At 40.3% G+C, this 16,727-nt stretch overlaps 1 protein-coding gene and 1 non-coding gene across 3 annotated transcripts in view; both read right to left on the minus strand.

The window, feature by feature from the left end:
* The window catches only part of LOC115214338 (dynein regulatory complex protein 9-like), a 200,535-nt gene that overhangs the window by 143,501 nt on the left and 40,307 nt on the right, over positions 1 to 16,727 (minus strand). For both annotated transcript variants that reach the window (XM_029783521.2, XM_036505078.1), the window contains one exon: positions 12,901 to 13,145. In XM_029783521.2, the coding sequence (XP_029639381.1) occupies positions 12,901 to 13,145 (245 nt within the window). The remainder of the gene's footprint in view (positions 1 to 12,900; positions 13,146 to 16,727) is intronic.
* LOC115214578 lies at positions 12,145 to 12,251 on the minus strand. The gene has a single exon (XR_003881916.1). It is a non-coding gene; the product is annotated as a U6 spliceosomal RNA (small nuclear RNA).

Raw genomic sequence — 16,727 nt, forward strand, 5'->3', positions numbered from 1 at the left:
TCAACAACAACAATAATAATAATTTAACATCCGAAAAGTAGTAGTAGTAGTAGTAGGGGTGATGAGGGGAGGGGGGGCGAAGGGGGAGGGGGGGGGCAGATCCAGGGGAGGGGAGGAGAGGGGGGAACAGTAACAACAACAACAACATCGTCGTCATCATTATTATATTTTATTGTGATTTCTTTTATCATAATAAGAGCAAAAACAAGAAACAACAACAAAGAGTTCAAACCCTGGCACAAGGCCAGAAATACACAAATAACGACCACAACAACCACAACCACCACAACGGCCACCACCATGACCACCACCAGCAGAGGAATGGTGAAAGAGTTGTTGGAGGTGATTGATTGAAAGCTTGAATTGGGAAATGTTTGGGGGGGGGGAAGCTTTTATATATCAGAATTGTTGGTTTGAATTGGCCTGGATGTTAAACAGGCTGATTAGTATTGACAAGCGGAGGAGGAGGAGGAGGAGGAGGGTGGTGGGTGGCGGCGGTGGTTGTGGTAGTGGTAGTGGTGGTGGTGGTGGCGGTGGTGGTGTGAAGAGCAAGGGGACAGAGAGAGAGAAGAGGAGGGGAAAGAGGAGGAGAAGAAGAAGAAAAATTGGAAGAAGGAGGAGGAGGAGGAGAAGAAGAAGGAGGAGGAGAAGAAGAAGAAGAAGAAGAAAAGAAGAAGAAGAAGAAGAAAAGAAGAAGAAGAAGAAAGAAAAGAAGAAGAAGAAAGAAGAGAAGAAGAAGAAAGAAAAGAAGAAGAAGAAGAAGAAAGAAAAGAAGAAGAAGAAGACTGATATGAAAGGAAGACAGACAGACTGAGGTAATATGTGGAGGGGTAGGAAGAGACATGAGGAGAAAGAGAGAGGGGGAGATAGAAGAGGAAGAAGAAGGGGGAAAGAGCGACAGGAAAGAAATAAGTAAAACTTATTGTGGAGGTGGAGTGGAGGGAGTAGAATGTTGATGAGTAGAGAGAGAGAGGGGGAGAGAGAGGGGGAGTTGATATGGTAAAAGGTAAGGAAGAGGAAGAAAAGAAGAAAAACAGAGGGAAGAAGGGGGAGAATAGGAGATTAGTAAAGGAAAGAAGGAAGGAAAGAAGGAAGGGAGACATATAGACAGACAGGTAGATAAATAGACAGGCAGGCAGACAGGCAGACAGACAGATAGACAGGCAGACAGGCAGATAAATAGCAGGAAAGAGAAAAAGAAAAGAGTTAGGAAAGTGAAAGTAGGAGAAAGAGAGAAAGAAAATAAATAGATGGAGATGTGAGGAGGGGAGAGGTGGGAGGAAGGAGACTGCTAAAGATAAAAAGAGAAACAGAGTGAGAGAGTAAGTGAGAGAGAGAGAGAGGTTAGAGAAATAAAGGGTGAGGAATAGGATGGCGTAAGGGAGTGAGGAGTTGGAGAGGGAGTGAGAGAGAGTAATAGATAAAGAGAGAGGGAGAGCAAGAGAGGAGGGAAACATGAGATACATAAATTGAGAAAGGGAGACGAAATAAGGAGAGAGAGGGGTTGAAAGAGAGGAAGAAGACATGGACTTGTAAGAATGAGAGATGAAGGGAGAGATAATGAGACAGATTAAAGATTAGGGAAGAAAAGCAGATAAGATAAAGAAGGATCTTTGGTAAGTTTCACTGAAAGACCTTCAATTATCTAATGAATCTGGCTACCTTCTCATTAAATTAACATTCACTGCATCTGATGGCATAAAAGACACATCAGGATTTCAGTAGTGGAAAAGGTAGATTACACAATCTGTTTTGAACCATCAATAAAAATCAAAACCACATGCCATTCTAACATTCTACCTTTGAATTTCCCTGCATCATGATCGGAAATGTCAGATTTTTATCTCTCCCACCTGAAGACAGAGTCCAGATCTACTCAATGTTTGGATGGAAGCACTCCGTCGGTTACGACGACGAGGGTTCCGGTCGATCCGAATCAACGGAACAGCCTGCTCTTGAAATTAACGTGTAAGTGGCTGAGCACTCCACAGACACGTGCACCCTTAACGTTATTCTCGGGGATATTCAGCGTGACACAGAGAGTGACAAGGCCGGCCCCTTGAAATAAGGTACAACAGAAACAGGAAGTAAGAGTGAGAGAAAGTTGTGGTGAAAGAGTACAGCAGGGATCACCACCATCCCCTGCCGGAGTCTCATGGAGCTTTTAGGTGTTTTCGCTCAATAAACACTCACAACGCCCGGTCTGGGAATCGAAACTGCAATCAAGTCCGCTGCCCTAACCACTGGGCTATTGCGCCTCCTACTCACTGTTTATTTGCTATGGCTCAGCATTTAGAGTATTGGGCTCACAATCAGGAAGTAATGAGTTCAATTCCTGGGCCGAGCTATATTATGTTCTTGAGCAAGACACTTTATTTCATGTGACTCCAGTTTACTCATCTGGGGCCAAGCTGTAGCTGCCTTTGCCTTTCCCTTGGATAACATCAGTGGCATGAAGAGGGGAGGCTGGTATGCAGGGGAAAACTGCTGGTCTTCCATAAAACAACCATGCCCTGACTTGTGGCTCAGAGGGGAACTTTCTCGGTGCACTCCTGTGGTCATTCATGACCGAAAGGGCTCTTTTATCCTTTACCTTTACTGGTTGCACATTCTTATTTCTTTATTGCCCACAAGGGGCTAAACACAGGGGACAAACAAGGACAAACAGATTAAGTCTATTACATAGATCCCAGTGCATAACTGGTACTTAATTTATCGACCCCAAAAGGATGAAAGGCAAAGTCGACCTTGGCGGAATTTGAACTAAGAATGCAGCGGGGACGAACTGGTTGCACATTCTGCTGAACTACATCTGCCAACATTATCAAGTAACTCCAAGACCCCAGAAAAATCTGTTGGAATTATAATTCCATTCCTTCCCCCCTTTACTTTTCTGTGTCTTTGTACCCCGTGTAAGTTTTCTCAGCTGATATATAAATATCTCCATATTTTCACTTGAATATCCCAGATTGGAGCCTGATGCAGCCTCCTGGCTTGCCAGTCCCCAGTCAAGCCGTCCAACCCATGCCAGCATGAAAAACGGATGTTAAACAATGATAGGCGCAGGAGTGGCTGAGTGGTAAGTAGCTTGCTTACCAACCACATGGTTCCGGGTTCAGTCCCACTGCGTGGCATCTTGGGCAAGTGTCTTCTGCTCTAGCCTCGGGCTGACCAATGCCTTGTGAGTGGATTTGGTAGACGGAAACTGAAAGAAGCCTGTCGTATATATGTATATATATGTATATATGTGTATGTGTGTGTGTGTGTCTGTATTTGTCCCCCTAGCATTGCTTGACAACCGATGCTAGTGTGTTTACGTCCCCGTCACTTAGCGGTTCGGCAAAAGAGACCGATAGAATAAGTACTGGGCTTACAAAGAATAAGTCCCGGGGTCGATTTGCTCGACTAAAGGTGGTGCTCCAGCATGGCCGCAGTCAAATGACTGAAACAAGTAAAAGAGTAAAAGAGTAATGATGATGATGAAGAGGAGGAGGATTCAGAGTCAGGTGGTGCTCTTAACGCTCCACTAGCACGGATGCCTTATGATTTGTTAAAATCCGTTGCTTATGTTGTTGCTCTGCCAAACCTCTAAGATCATCATCATCATCATTGTTCGACCGTGGTCGAGACAATGGAATTGACCATGCTACGCCAGACTTCACGGTCCATCATAGCATTACGGAGGTCCTGTTGCTGGATGCCTGTATCCCTGGAGATTACATCAGGGTAGGAGAGTGTGCTCCCTCTGGTATTGCGAGTAGATGGCTTCCAGAGGAGAAGAGTAGAAATTACCTCGTTTTCAGCTCTACAACAATAAGGAGAGAGAGGGATGAGAGGGGTTGAAATAGAGGAAGAAGATGAACTTGCAAGAATCAGAGATTAAGTGAGAGATAATGAGACAGATTAAAGATTAGGGAAGAAAAGCAGATACATCCCTGTAGGCTAGCAGTTTGGCAAAAAAAAAAAATACCAACTTTAAAAGAAAAACCCATAACTCCTGGTGTCTATTTATTGGACTAAAATCCTTTAAGACAGTGCTCCAGCATGGCCACTGTCCAATGACTGAAAGAAGTAAAAGATAAAAGTAACTCCTGTACTTGTTGAACAAGTGATGAAAGAGAGACGAAGTAAATAAATGTACAATGTTTTATGTTGTTGGACATCGTTGAATATATTTATTGGAAAATAAAATATTTAGAAATTAAATAATTCAGAGACACATCCACATAAAAAAAAAAAAACAATGGTTATGAGTTTGTGTTAACATATTTAGTACTCCAGTTAGTGTTAACAGATTTAGTTCTCCATGCATTAAATATGGTAATATTTACTTATTTGAATACATCCTGAGTGAACTTGGAGATAACATACACAGAAACAGCATCAATAACTTACATGAAAGAAAATTTGAAAAATAAAATGCAATAAAAATACTTGTTATATGAAAATCAAAAAACAGCAATGAATATGTGCACACACGACTACATGGTGTCACAGTTTAAATAGGAGAGGCTGGAACAAGTCAACAGTACAAAATATATTCAAATACTTTTCTTTTCTACTCTAGGCACAAGGCCTGAAATTTTGGGGGAGGGGGTTCAGTCGATTAGATCGATCCCAGTACGCAACTGGCACTTAATTTATCAACCCCGAAAGGATGAAAGGCAAAGTCAATCTCTGTGGAATTTGAACTCTGAACATAAAGACAAACGAAATACCTATTTCTTTACTACCCACAAGGGGCTAAACACAGAGGGGACAAACAAGGACAGACAAACGGATTAAGTCGATTACATCGACTCCAGTGTGTAACTGGTACTTAATTTATCGATCCCGAAAGGATGAAAGGCAAAGTCGACCTCTGTGGAATTTGAACTCTGAACATAAAAACAAAATACCTATTTCTTTACTACCCACAAGGGGCTAAACACAGAGGGGACAAACAAGGACAGACAAATGGATTAAGTCGATTACATCGACTCCAGTGCGTAACTGGTTCTTAATTTATCAACCCCGAAAGGATGAAAGGCAAAGTCGAACTCAGCAGAATTTGAACTCAGAACGTATAGGCCGACAAAACACCACTAAGCATTTCCCCCGGCATGCTAATGTTTCTGCCAGCTCACCACCCTCTTAATATATTCAAATACTAAAGAAGTTTTGACATGGTTTTTTGAAAGACTAGCAAAAATAGCAGCCAAATCTTTCTCAAATCACACTCTGCCATTATATGAAAAGATGTACACTTTGGATCCTTTACACATAGATACACTACTCTGCAGTAAGACACCAAGCCCTGTCCTTTTCTACATTTAATCTTTCATTAAGTAGCACAAAGTATTTCATCTGTCTTCATGTTCTGAGTTCAAATTCCACCATGGTCGACTTTGCTTTTCATCATTTCAGGGTTGATAAATTAAGTACCAGTTGCATACTGGGGTTGATCTAATTCACTGGTCCCTTCCCCACAAATTTCAGGCCTTGTGCCTATAACAGAAAGGATTAAGTAGCACAGAGACACCAACCCCCTTACTATTATGATTCCCTCTTCCCAGCTGATGGGGTTTTTGTTTTGCAAGTTACTTAGTGACTCTGTTGGTGCTGGTGCCACATAAAATACACTGGTGATGGTGCCACATAAAAAGCATCCAGTACACTCTGTAAAGTGGTTGGTGTTAGGAAGGGCACATGGCCATAGAAACCATGCCAAAATAGACAATGGAGCATCGTGTGGCCCCTGGCATTATTAGGGTTTGTCAAGTCATCCAACCCATGCCAGCATGGAAAACAGACACTGAATGATGTTGATGATACACTATGACTGAAGAAAAAAGGGAGTTTTTTTTTTTTTTAATCATAGATCTCTTCCAATCAGGGTCGGCCTGAGACTAGACAACAATCTGTGCTAGCAGGGTGCAAAGAGCACCATACGAGTGTGATCGTTGACAGAGCGGCTAACTAGCTTCTGTGCCAGTGGCACATAAAAGGCACCATTCGAGTGTGTGATTTGCTGCAAAACCAGCTAATCCTCACTTCACTGAAGGGCAAAACTAGACTTTACGAGATTTCAACTCAATATATAAAGGACTGCAAAAAATACCACAAGGCATTTTTCCTGACACACAAATGATTCCGCTTCTTTCTAATGTTGAAACAAACCAGCAATTTTGAGGGAAGGAAAATCAATCAGATCAACCCCAGTACGCAAATGGCATTTATTGCTTGACCCCCAAAAGGATGAAAAGCAAAATTGACCTCAGCACAATTGGAACTCAGAAAATAAAGAACCAGAAGAATGGCAGCTAGGTATTTTGTCAGGTGTGCTAATGATTCTGCCAGCTCAGCGCCTTACTACTAATAATAATCCTTTCTATTATAGGCACAAGAACTGAAATTTGGGGGAGGGGAATAGTCGATTTGATCGACCCCAGTACGCAACTGGTACTTAATTTATCGACCCCCCCCCCCCACAAGGATGAAATGCAAAGTTGACCTCGGTAGAATTTGAACTCAGAACACAGCAACAGACAAAATACTGCTAAGCATTTCACTCGGTGTGCTAACGATTCTGCTAGCTTGCCACCATAACTTAATAATAATAATAATAATAATAATAATAATCCTTTCTACACTAGGCACAAGGCCTGAAATTTTGGGGGAGTGGGGGGGCCAGTCAATTTGGTTGACTATAATATGCAATTGGTACTTAATTTATCAACCCCCGAAAGGATGAAATGCAAAGTCAACCTTGGTGGAATTTGAACTCAGAACACAGCGACAGATGAAGTACCACCAAGCACTTCACCTGGCATACTAACAATTCTGCCAGCTTGCCACCTTACTACTACTACTACTAATAATAATAATAATAATAATAATAACAATAATAATAATAATAATAATAATAATAATAACCTAAAATGCCCTGATGCAGTACCAGGCAGTGGCTCTCATGGCTTCTGATCTTAACTGATTGGAAGTGTTATCATGTACATTGTTTTGTCTTGGTATAAAAGATGGGCTACAGCAAATATTCTGCTCAATACCACAGATTTGCTTGTCAGTTGTTTGACCTTAACCAGTTGAGCATGTCCCTTAGTGGCTGACGATATGTGCATCTCTGATCACGAGCAGAAGTAGTGGGGGAGATCATAGCCATGTGTTGAGAGGGATTCTTGGGGGTTGGATAATTCACCTCTGGAAATATGGGTGGTTCTTTCAACATCCTTAAACAACCTTATTCAGGGACCGTTGAGAGCGGGATGGGCTACTCAACCTGAAGAAAATTCTAACTGGGCTCCACCTGCAAGGTCATGTCTGTTTATCTTGATATGAGATCACCATGTCGCGCACATATGGTTGTGATGCATGTGCCTGGTGTGCCTTTATCAGACGGGTAGTCATGATGGGTATATTGGGCTTCGTATATTTTACCCCAGTGTCACTTTGATGACATGAACTGCTCTCTCACTCCTAATAATAATAATAATATGATGATGATGATGATGATGATGATGATGATGATGATGGTGATGAGGAGGGGAGAATGGTGGTGGTTAATGAGTGAAATAACAAAAATCTGTTTCAAATTCACTAATTAGTTAAGGTTTTAAAGATCTTAATTTCAATACTGTTGCATGTTAGAATCACACCTGGTTGAATTTGAAATGAAGTGTTAGAGTTACAGACACACAACTGCATGCACACACACACACACACACCACACACACACACCCACACACACACACACACACACACACACATGCATGCACACTCACAAATACATAAACACATGCACAAATGCACACAGACACACATGTATACTCATACAAATAAATACACACAAACATACACAGAAGATTATAAACCCACATACATGCCTACATATACACACACGAACACACACAGACACACACATCCACAACATGGTCTTGTGTGTCTGTCAGGATTATCCCACAATGCAAGAGGTGCTACGCACTCAATATTGACCAATCAGCTTTCACCGTTGTTCCCTCTCCATCACAAGGTCATCAGCTTCATCAAATCTTACATTGCACGCATCTGATTCGATCCACATTAACTTATAAAGTACTAGCAGTATCACCCGGCGTTGCTCGGGTTTCTAAGGGAAATAACTATATAAGCACTTTTAGAGATGTAAAGTATAATAGCCATCTCAATATGGCTAACCACAAAGGGGGGGGGTTACTGTAGTTTCTTACGTTCTGAGATTTAATAAATATATATACGACGGGCTTCTTTCAGTTTCTGTCTACCAAATCCACTCACAAGGCTTTGGTCGGCCCGAGGCTATAGTAGAAGACACTTGCCCAAGGTGCCATGCAGTGGGACTGAACCCGGAACTATGTGGTTGGTAGACAAGCTACTTACCACACAGCCACTCCTGCACCTATATATGTGCATATATGTATCTAAGACGTTGCATCCATTCACCATTAGACGGTGGTGAGAGGGACAAATGCACACACACACACATATATGTATGTGTGTGTGTGTATATATATATGTATATATATGTATATATATATATATATATATATGTATGTCTGTGTGTGTGTGTGTGTGTGTGTGTGTATACAACTTTCAACAAAGTAGCAGTCATGTATACAACTTCAACAGACACGTATCAGAACATAAACATACATTCACATGTACGTAAACATGTACACACACATACACAGACACATCTACACACTTACCAAAATACTTACATACATAAGTACATATGTACACACATACATGCATACATACATGCATATAGACATGTACACATATGCATATGCACATACATACATACATACATACATTCATACACACATACATACATACACACACACACACACATACATACACACATACATACATACACACACATACATACATACATACATACACACACACACACATACATACATACATACATAAATACATACATACATACATACATGTACATACATACATACACACACACATGCATACGTACATACATACACACACACATACATACATACATACACACATACATACACACATACATACACATACATACATTCATACATACATGCATACATGCATACATACATGTACATACATACATACATACATACATACACACACACATACATACATACATACATATATACACACACACATACACACATACATACATACATAAATACATACATACATACATACATGTACATACATACACACATACATACATACACACATACATACATACACACACATACATATATACATACATACATAAATACATACATACATACATGTACATACATACACACACACATACATACATACATACACACACACACACATACATACATAAATACATACATACATACATGTACATACATACATACACACATACATACATACATACATACACACATATATACATACAAATATATATCATGAATTAACTGTTACGTTCTCAGATGCAGGACGGAATTTTGTCAGTGATCAGGGACAGAGAAAACTCCGCTTCTCTGACTTATTTTCTCTGGAGACTCTGTGATCTCCAAGATGAAATATTCCAGCATCAAGTGGAATATTGCCACCATATTCACCCAGTGCCCCCAACTGCCAGCTCTGCCTCCGTAAAAACTGCATATCCTCCAACACCCTACAGCATCCATGAACAAGAAATACAATTTATCATATTGCTGCCACCAGAGGTGTTCCCTACTGGCAATTTTCAGACCTCTGACTGCCGACAACCTGGATACACCACCTTAACACCAGCTGCTACTCTGCACCGCCTGCACCAAGGTCACCACTACAACCAACCCCCTGAGCAGGACTACCAATTACCAATACCCAATGCTTGTTTTGCACTTGCAAATGCACATTGTTTGCACACGTATGTGTGCGCACACACTGGTGTGCATTTGTACATGTATGCAAATAAACACATGTAGATGGGCATATGGTGTAGTGGTTAAGAGCGTGGGCTTACTGACCCCAAGATTCTGAGTTCTATTCCAGGCAGTGACCTGAATAATAATAATGATGATAAAAATAATAATGATGATGATAATAATTATAATAATAATTATAATAATAATAAAAAAGAAGAAGAAGAAGAAGAAAAAAAGAGAAGAAGAAGAAGAGAAGAAGAAAGAAGAAGAAGAAGAAGAAGAAGAAGAAGAAGAAGAAGGAGAAGAAGAAGAAGAGAGAAGAAGAAGAGAAGAGGAAGAAGAAGAAAGAAGAAGAAGAAGAAGAAGAAGAAGAAGAGAAGAAAGAAGAAGAAGAGAAGAAAGAAGAAGAAAGAAAGGAAGAAGAAGAAGAACAACAACAACAACATTGAAAAATAGCTTAGAATGAGAACCCAGGTTTTAAATGTCCCCAAGACACCTGATGAAGGCTGGAGGTATATCAGCCGAAACGTTGTGTTAACAACAAACGAGATGAGGACAAATATCCATCGAATGTAAATAGTGTACATATATACATGTAAAACATGAACTAATATGCATCTGTGTGCATGTGTGTGTGTGAGTGTGTGTGCATGCATGCATGTTCATCCAAGTGTGTGTGTATGTGTGTGTGGGGAGGCAGACTTGCACGTGCCCCCCCTTCCTACTCCCCACAACAACCTGACTGATTTCCTATCCACCACGTGGTCTATTTCCAGTCCTCCACTTGGTTAATTTCCTGTTCATCATGCAGTATTTTTCAACTAACCATTACCCCCATACCAACATCAAACCACGACACCATGTGACCTTTCTCGGCCAATTGCAGCTCACCTTACAGTAATAACAATTAACCTCTGCCATTCAAATTCAAAATGGCTGATGACTAGCATCATGCTTGAAACTCAAGAGTACCAACAATTTGAATCAAACTGTTTTGATCCATCGCGTGTGTACCGTTGGCGATTTTTTTCCTCCGTCTTCCCTTCTCTGGATCTTTCCTTTTCCTATGTTTCTGATGAAGAGTTCTGCTCGAAACGTTAAACCCTCCTTCTTCCCTTCCTTCCTGAGCATCCAATAATTCTATATTTGTTCCACGTCCTCGCGTTGTTGTGTTTTCTCTTTGTGTTTTCATGTTTGGATTAACTATATATATATATATATATATATATATATATATATGTATGTATACAGGGTGGACCAAAATGATCTGACACATTTGGAGGCTTAATAAGAGCACAAAATAAGAAATAATGAAAAGAAAAATTTTATTTTCTGAATTAAGTTTTAAAAATTAAATCAGCTAAATGCTTCCCAACATTGTCAACACACTGTTGGAGACGGTCATGAAATTTATCGATAACTCTATGGATCATTTCTTCTGGAATGGTTGCTATTTCTACACAAATTGCACATTTTAATTCATCAATAGATTGAGGGCGATGGCTGAATACTTTTGATTTTAAATATCCCCACAAGAAGAAATTACATTTCACCATTCCAGAAGAAATGATCCATAGAGTTATCGATAACTTTCAGGAACATCTCCAACAGTGTGTCGACTATGATGGAAAGCATTTAGCTGATTTAATTTTTAAAACTTAATGAAATAAAATGGCATTATATGTACATTCAGAAAATAAAATTTTTATTTTCATTATTTCTTATTTTGTGATTTTATTAAGCCTCCAAATGTGTCAGATCATTTTGGTCCACCCTGTATACATACATATATATATATATATATATATATATATATAGTTTATCTAAAGCAGCAGAAAATTCAACAAAATTTGTTACTCTGAGTTTCTCATTGCCGTTCATCAGACAGTTTTGTTAGAATCTAACAAAAACTGTCTGATGAACGGCAACGAGAAACTCAGAGTAACAGATTTTGTTGAATTTTGTTGAATTTTCTGCTGCTTTAAATAAAGCATATTACTCTACCACTGGTATTTGAGTACTCTTTTTTTCCACCTTGTTTCACATTTATGTGTTTACTCCGGTATATATATATATATATATATTCTGAATTTGTGTAAATGTGTATAGAATAATATATCAGTTGAATAAAGTTACAACATGGTCTGGTTTATACATTTTTTATTGTATTTTAAAAAAACTTTTACCATGTTGAAGTGTGTTAAACATTAAAAAATATTTTATAATGTTCGTAAAGTTCAATAAAAATATGGAATGTTTCATGAATTTGCATGCCATCCTTGCGCCGGGGCCATGCTAATCTTCTCCGTATCATTCCAATTTTAGAATATGTGCTGCCAAAGCTAGCACTTAATTCATGAAGTGTTGCATATTTTTATTGAACTTTATGAACATAACGAAATATTTTTTTATGTTTAACTCACTTCAACATTGCAAAACGTTTTTCTTAAATACAATAAAAAACATGAAAACCAAACCATAGTTTGAGGATAAAAAAATGATAAAGTGATCTATCGAACACTCTAAAGTAATCTTTCCAAAATGGTCTACCTCTAGCAGTCTATCTCAAGGAGTCTATCTTGAGTAAGCTACCTTGAGTAGTCTATTTTGGGTAGTCTATCATGAGTTGTCTCTCTTAAACAGTCTCTCTCAAGCTGTCTATCTTAAATAGTCTATCTCAAGCTGTCTATCTCAAGTAGTCTATCTTCAGTAGTCTATCTCAAGTAGTCTATCTTCAGTAGTCTATCTTCAGTACTCTATCTCAAGTAGTCTATCTTGAGTGGTCTATCTTCAGTAGTCTATCTTGAGTGGTCTATCTTCAGTAGTCTATCTCAAGTAGTCTATCTTGAGTGGTCTATCTTCAATAGTCTATCTCAAGTAGTCTACCTTGAGTGGTCTATCTCCAGTAGTCTATCGCATGCTCATATCATGAAACCCATTCTTCTCTTTTACACAGTAAAATATTGCCAATGGAAAGTATTTAGAAATGGAATCAAACCTGTCTTCATTTATTTTAACGATGTTGTCAGATGTCAACGGGTTCTGCTCCACAGCTCGTGCAAATTGCAACGTGCTCCTTCCGAGTTCTTTGGCCACTTCATGGAACTTGTTGTTATCAGCCTGTGAGGGACGATAGGAGAATTTCTCTGCCTTTGATTTCTGTTTTTGAGCCAGGGCCGCTTTGTATTTCTCTTCCATGTCTTGCTGTTGCTCGACAGCCTCTTTCAGCACATTGTCAATAATCTAGAAGCAAACAAGAAAGAACAGGGAACATAATGAAGGAGAAAAGGAAGAGGCAGCAGAAGAAGGAAGTGGCAGCGACGGGGGGGGGGGGGCTATGGAGATGGGTAAGGGGAGGGGAGAGGGGAGAAAGAAAGAAAGAAAGAAAGAAAGAAAGAAGGAAAAGGAAAATATATAAAAAAACTGACAAGTTTCAAAATCAGTTTTTAAAAAATAATTAGTTTTAAAAATATGTGATTCTGTAACAAATATCACCATCATTATCATCATTATCCTCCTCCTCCTCATCATCATCATCCACATTGTCAACATTATTATAACTGTCATAATATCAATATTGCATCATCATCATCATCATCATCATCATCATCATCATCATCATCATCATCATCATATCATCATTGTTCTCATTAATAAAGCATTACCGCCATTATTCTTATCCTTTTCGTGACAAATTATTTAAAATCCAATTCATCATTATCGTTATTACCATTATTGCTATTAACATTGACATTATCATCTTTATGATCATCAGTGGATTGTGTCCTTCAGCAAGACACTCTGTTTCACATTGCTCCAGTCCACTCAGCTGGCAAAGGTAAGTTGTACCTGTAATACAAAGGGTACATATGTCTGTGGAGTATTCAACCACTTACATGCTAATTTCACAAGCAGGCAGTTCCACTAATCGGATCAACAGGAAGCCTCGTTGTCATAACTGATGGAGTTTCCAGCCACACATTATAAAAAGCACCAACTGATCATGGCTGATGCCAGTGACCCCTGACTGGCTCTTGTGCTGGTGGCACGTAAAAAGCACTGTCCAAGCGTGGTCAATGCCAGGCCCGCCTGACTGGCTCTTGTGCCAGTGGCACATAAAAAGCACCAACTGATTCGTAGTCGATGCCAGTAACCCCTCACTGGCTCTTATGCCAGTAGCACATAAAAAGCAAGGGTCCGAACATGGTCGATGCCAGGTCTGCCTGACTGGCTCCTGTGCCAGTAGCATGTAAAAAGCCCCATCCAAACATGGCCAATGCCAGTGCCCCCTGACTGGCTCGTGTCAGTGGCATGTGAAAAGCACCGTCCGAATGTGGTCGATGCCAGATCTGCCTGACTGGCTCCTGTGCCAGTAGCATGTAAAAAGCCCCACCCAAACATGGCCAATGCCAGTGCCTGGCACTTGTGTTGGTGGCACGTAAAAAGCACCATCCGAATGTGGTCGATGCCAGGTCTATCTGACTGGCTCTTGTGCTAGTGGCACATAAAAAGCACCAACTGATCGTGGCCAATGCCAGTGCCCCCCTGACTGGCTCTTGTGCCGGTGGCATGTAAAAAGCACTGTCCGAACATGATCGATGCCAGTGCCCCCCTGACTGGCTCTTGTGCCGGTGGCATGTAAAAAGCACTGTCCAAGCATGGTCAATGCCAGTGCCCCCTGACTGGCTCTTGTGCCGGTGGCACGAAAAAGCACCCACTACTTTCAGAGTGGTTAGTGTTAGGAAGGGCATCAAGCTGTAGAAACTCTGCCAGATCAGATTGGAGGCTGGTGCAGCCATTGGCTCTCCTGACCTCAGTCGAACAGTCCAACCCAAGCAAGCATGGAATACGGACATTAAACGATGCTGATGATGATGTAGTCTCAGAGAGATTATATCTAAAGAAGAAAAAGAGCAGTAGAAAACTCAAACCACTAATTATGGATAAATTCTCGAAAGGATTGAAAATTAAAAATGCGTTCTAATGTACACAATATTTTTATGTGAATAATATATAGTCTATTGACTTTTTTTTTGTGCTAGGCCACTGGTAATAATAATTTCTATAATTCTTATTACCTTAATATTTTTTATTATGTTTATATATATATATATATATATATATATATATACGTGTGTGTGTATGTTTGTGTGTCTGTGTTTGTCCCTGCAACATCGCTTTGCAACCGATGGTGGTGTGTTTATGTCCCCATCACTCAGCAGTTTGGCAAGAGAGACCAATGGAATAAGTACTAGGCTTACAAAGAATAAGTCCTGGGGTTGATTTGCTTGACTAAAGGCAGTGCTCCAGCATGGCCGCAGTCAAATGACTGAAACCAGTAAAAGAGTAAAGAGAGTATTTGATGGCATTTAAATGTTTTCCAAAAACATCATCATCAACATCATCATCGTTTAACGTCCGTTTTCCATGCTAGCATGGGTTGGATGGTTTGACCGGGGTCTGGGAAGCCAGGAAGCTGCACCAGGCTCCAGTCTGTTCTGGCAGTGTTTCTACAGCTGGATGCCCTTTCTAACGTCAACCACTCCGTGAGTGTAGTGGGTGCTTTTTACATGCCACTGACACAGGAGCCAGAGAAGGCTGTCAACAACCACGATCGGTTGGTGCTTTTTACCAAAAAATCCCCCCAGGCCCAATATGCACTTAACTGCTTTAGACATTCCATGCCTTAACTCTCTCGTGTTCAGATTTCTCTGTCAAATGTGTACTGGCACTCCATTGGTTACGATGATGAGGATGCCAGTTGATCCAATCAACGGAACAGCTTGCTTGTGAGACTAACATGCAAGTGGTTGAGTACTCCACAGACACACGTATCCCTTCACATACTTCTCAGGGAGATTCAGTGTGACACAGAGCATGACAAGGCTGGCCCCTTTGAAATACAACTCATTTTTGCCAGATGAGCGGACTGGAGCAACATGAAATAAAGTGTTTTGCTCAAGGACACAATGTGCCGCCACCGAGAATAGAACTTGCAACCCTACGATCACAAGCCTAACACCCTAACCCCTAAGCCACGTGCCTTCACATCTGTGAAATGTCATGTTTGGTTACTCTTTTTACTCTTTTACTTGTTTCAGTCATTTGACTGCGGTCATGCTGGAGCACCGCCTTTAATCGAGCAACTTGACCCCACCGGGACTTATTCTTTGGAAGCCTAGTAGTTATTCTATCAGTCTCTTTTGCCGAACCGCGAAGTAACGGGGACATAAACACACCAGCATTGGTTGTCAAGCAATGCTGGGGGGACAAACACAGACACACAAACACACTCGCACATATATATGCATATATACGATGGGCTTCTTTCAGTTTCCGTCTACCAAATCCACTCACAAGGCTTTGGTCAGCCCGAGGCTATAGTAGAAGACACTTGCCCAAGGTGTCACGCAGTGGGACTGAACCCAGAACCATGTGGTTGGTAAACAAGCTACTTACCACACAGCCACTCCTGCGCCTGTTATTCACATTGTTTTGAATTAATCATGGATTATCTCATAGCTTCAAGATTTCAATGATGTAACTGTTTATTTTTGGAATGACAATGTAGGGTAGGTGTGAGAGGCTGGATCTAGCCAGTTTAACCATAAAGCAAGTAGAATATTTGAGCTGGATATGGTTAGATTAAATAATAAAAGGTGAATGTACTAAGAACATTCTTTCTTTCTTTCTTTCTTTCTTTCTTCTTTCTTTCCTTCTTTCTTTCTTTCTTTCTCTCTTTCTTTCTTTTACTCTTAATACGTGTTGCTGAAATTCAAGTCTGTTTAAAATGCCGGCGTGTCTTTTAGGCCATCAAATATGGTA

Source organism: Octopus sinensis, linkage group LG7 (genome assembly GCF_006345805.1).
Source record: "Octopus sinensis linkage group LG7, ASM634580v1, whole genome shotgun sequence".
Taxonomy (NCBI): Eukaryota; Metazoa; Mollusca; class Cephalopoda; order Octopoda; family Octopodidae; genus Octopus; species Octopus sinensis.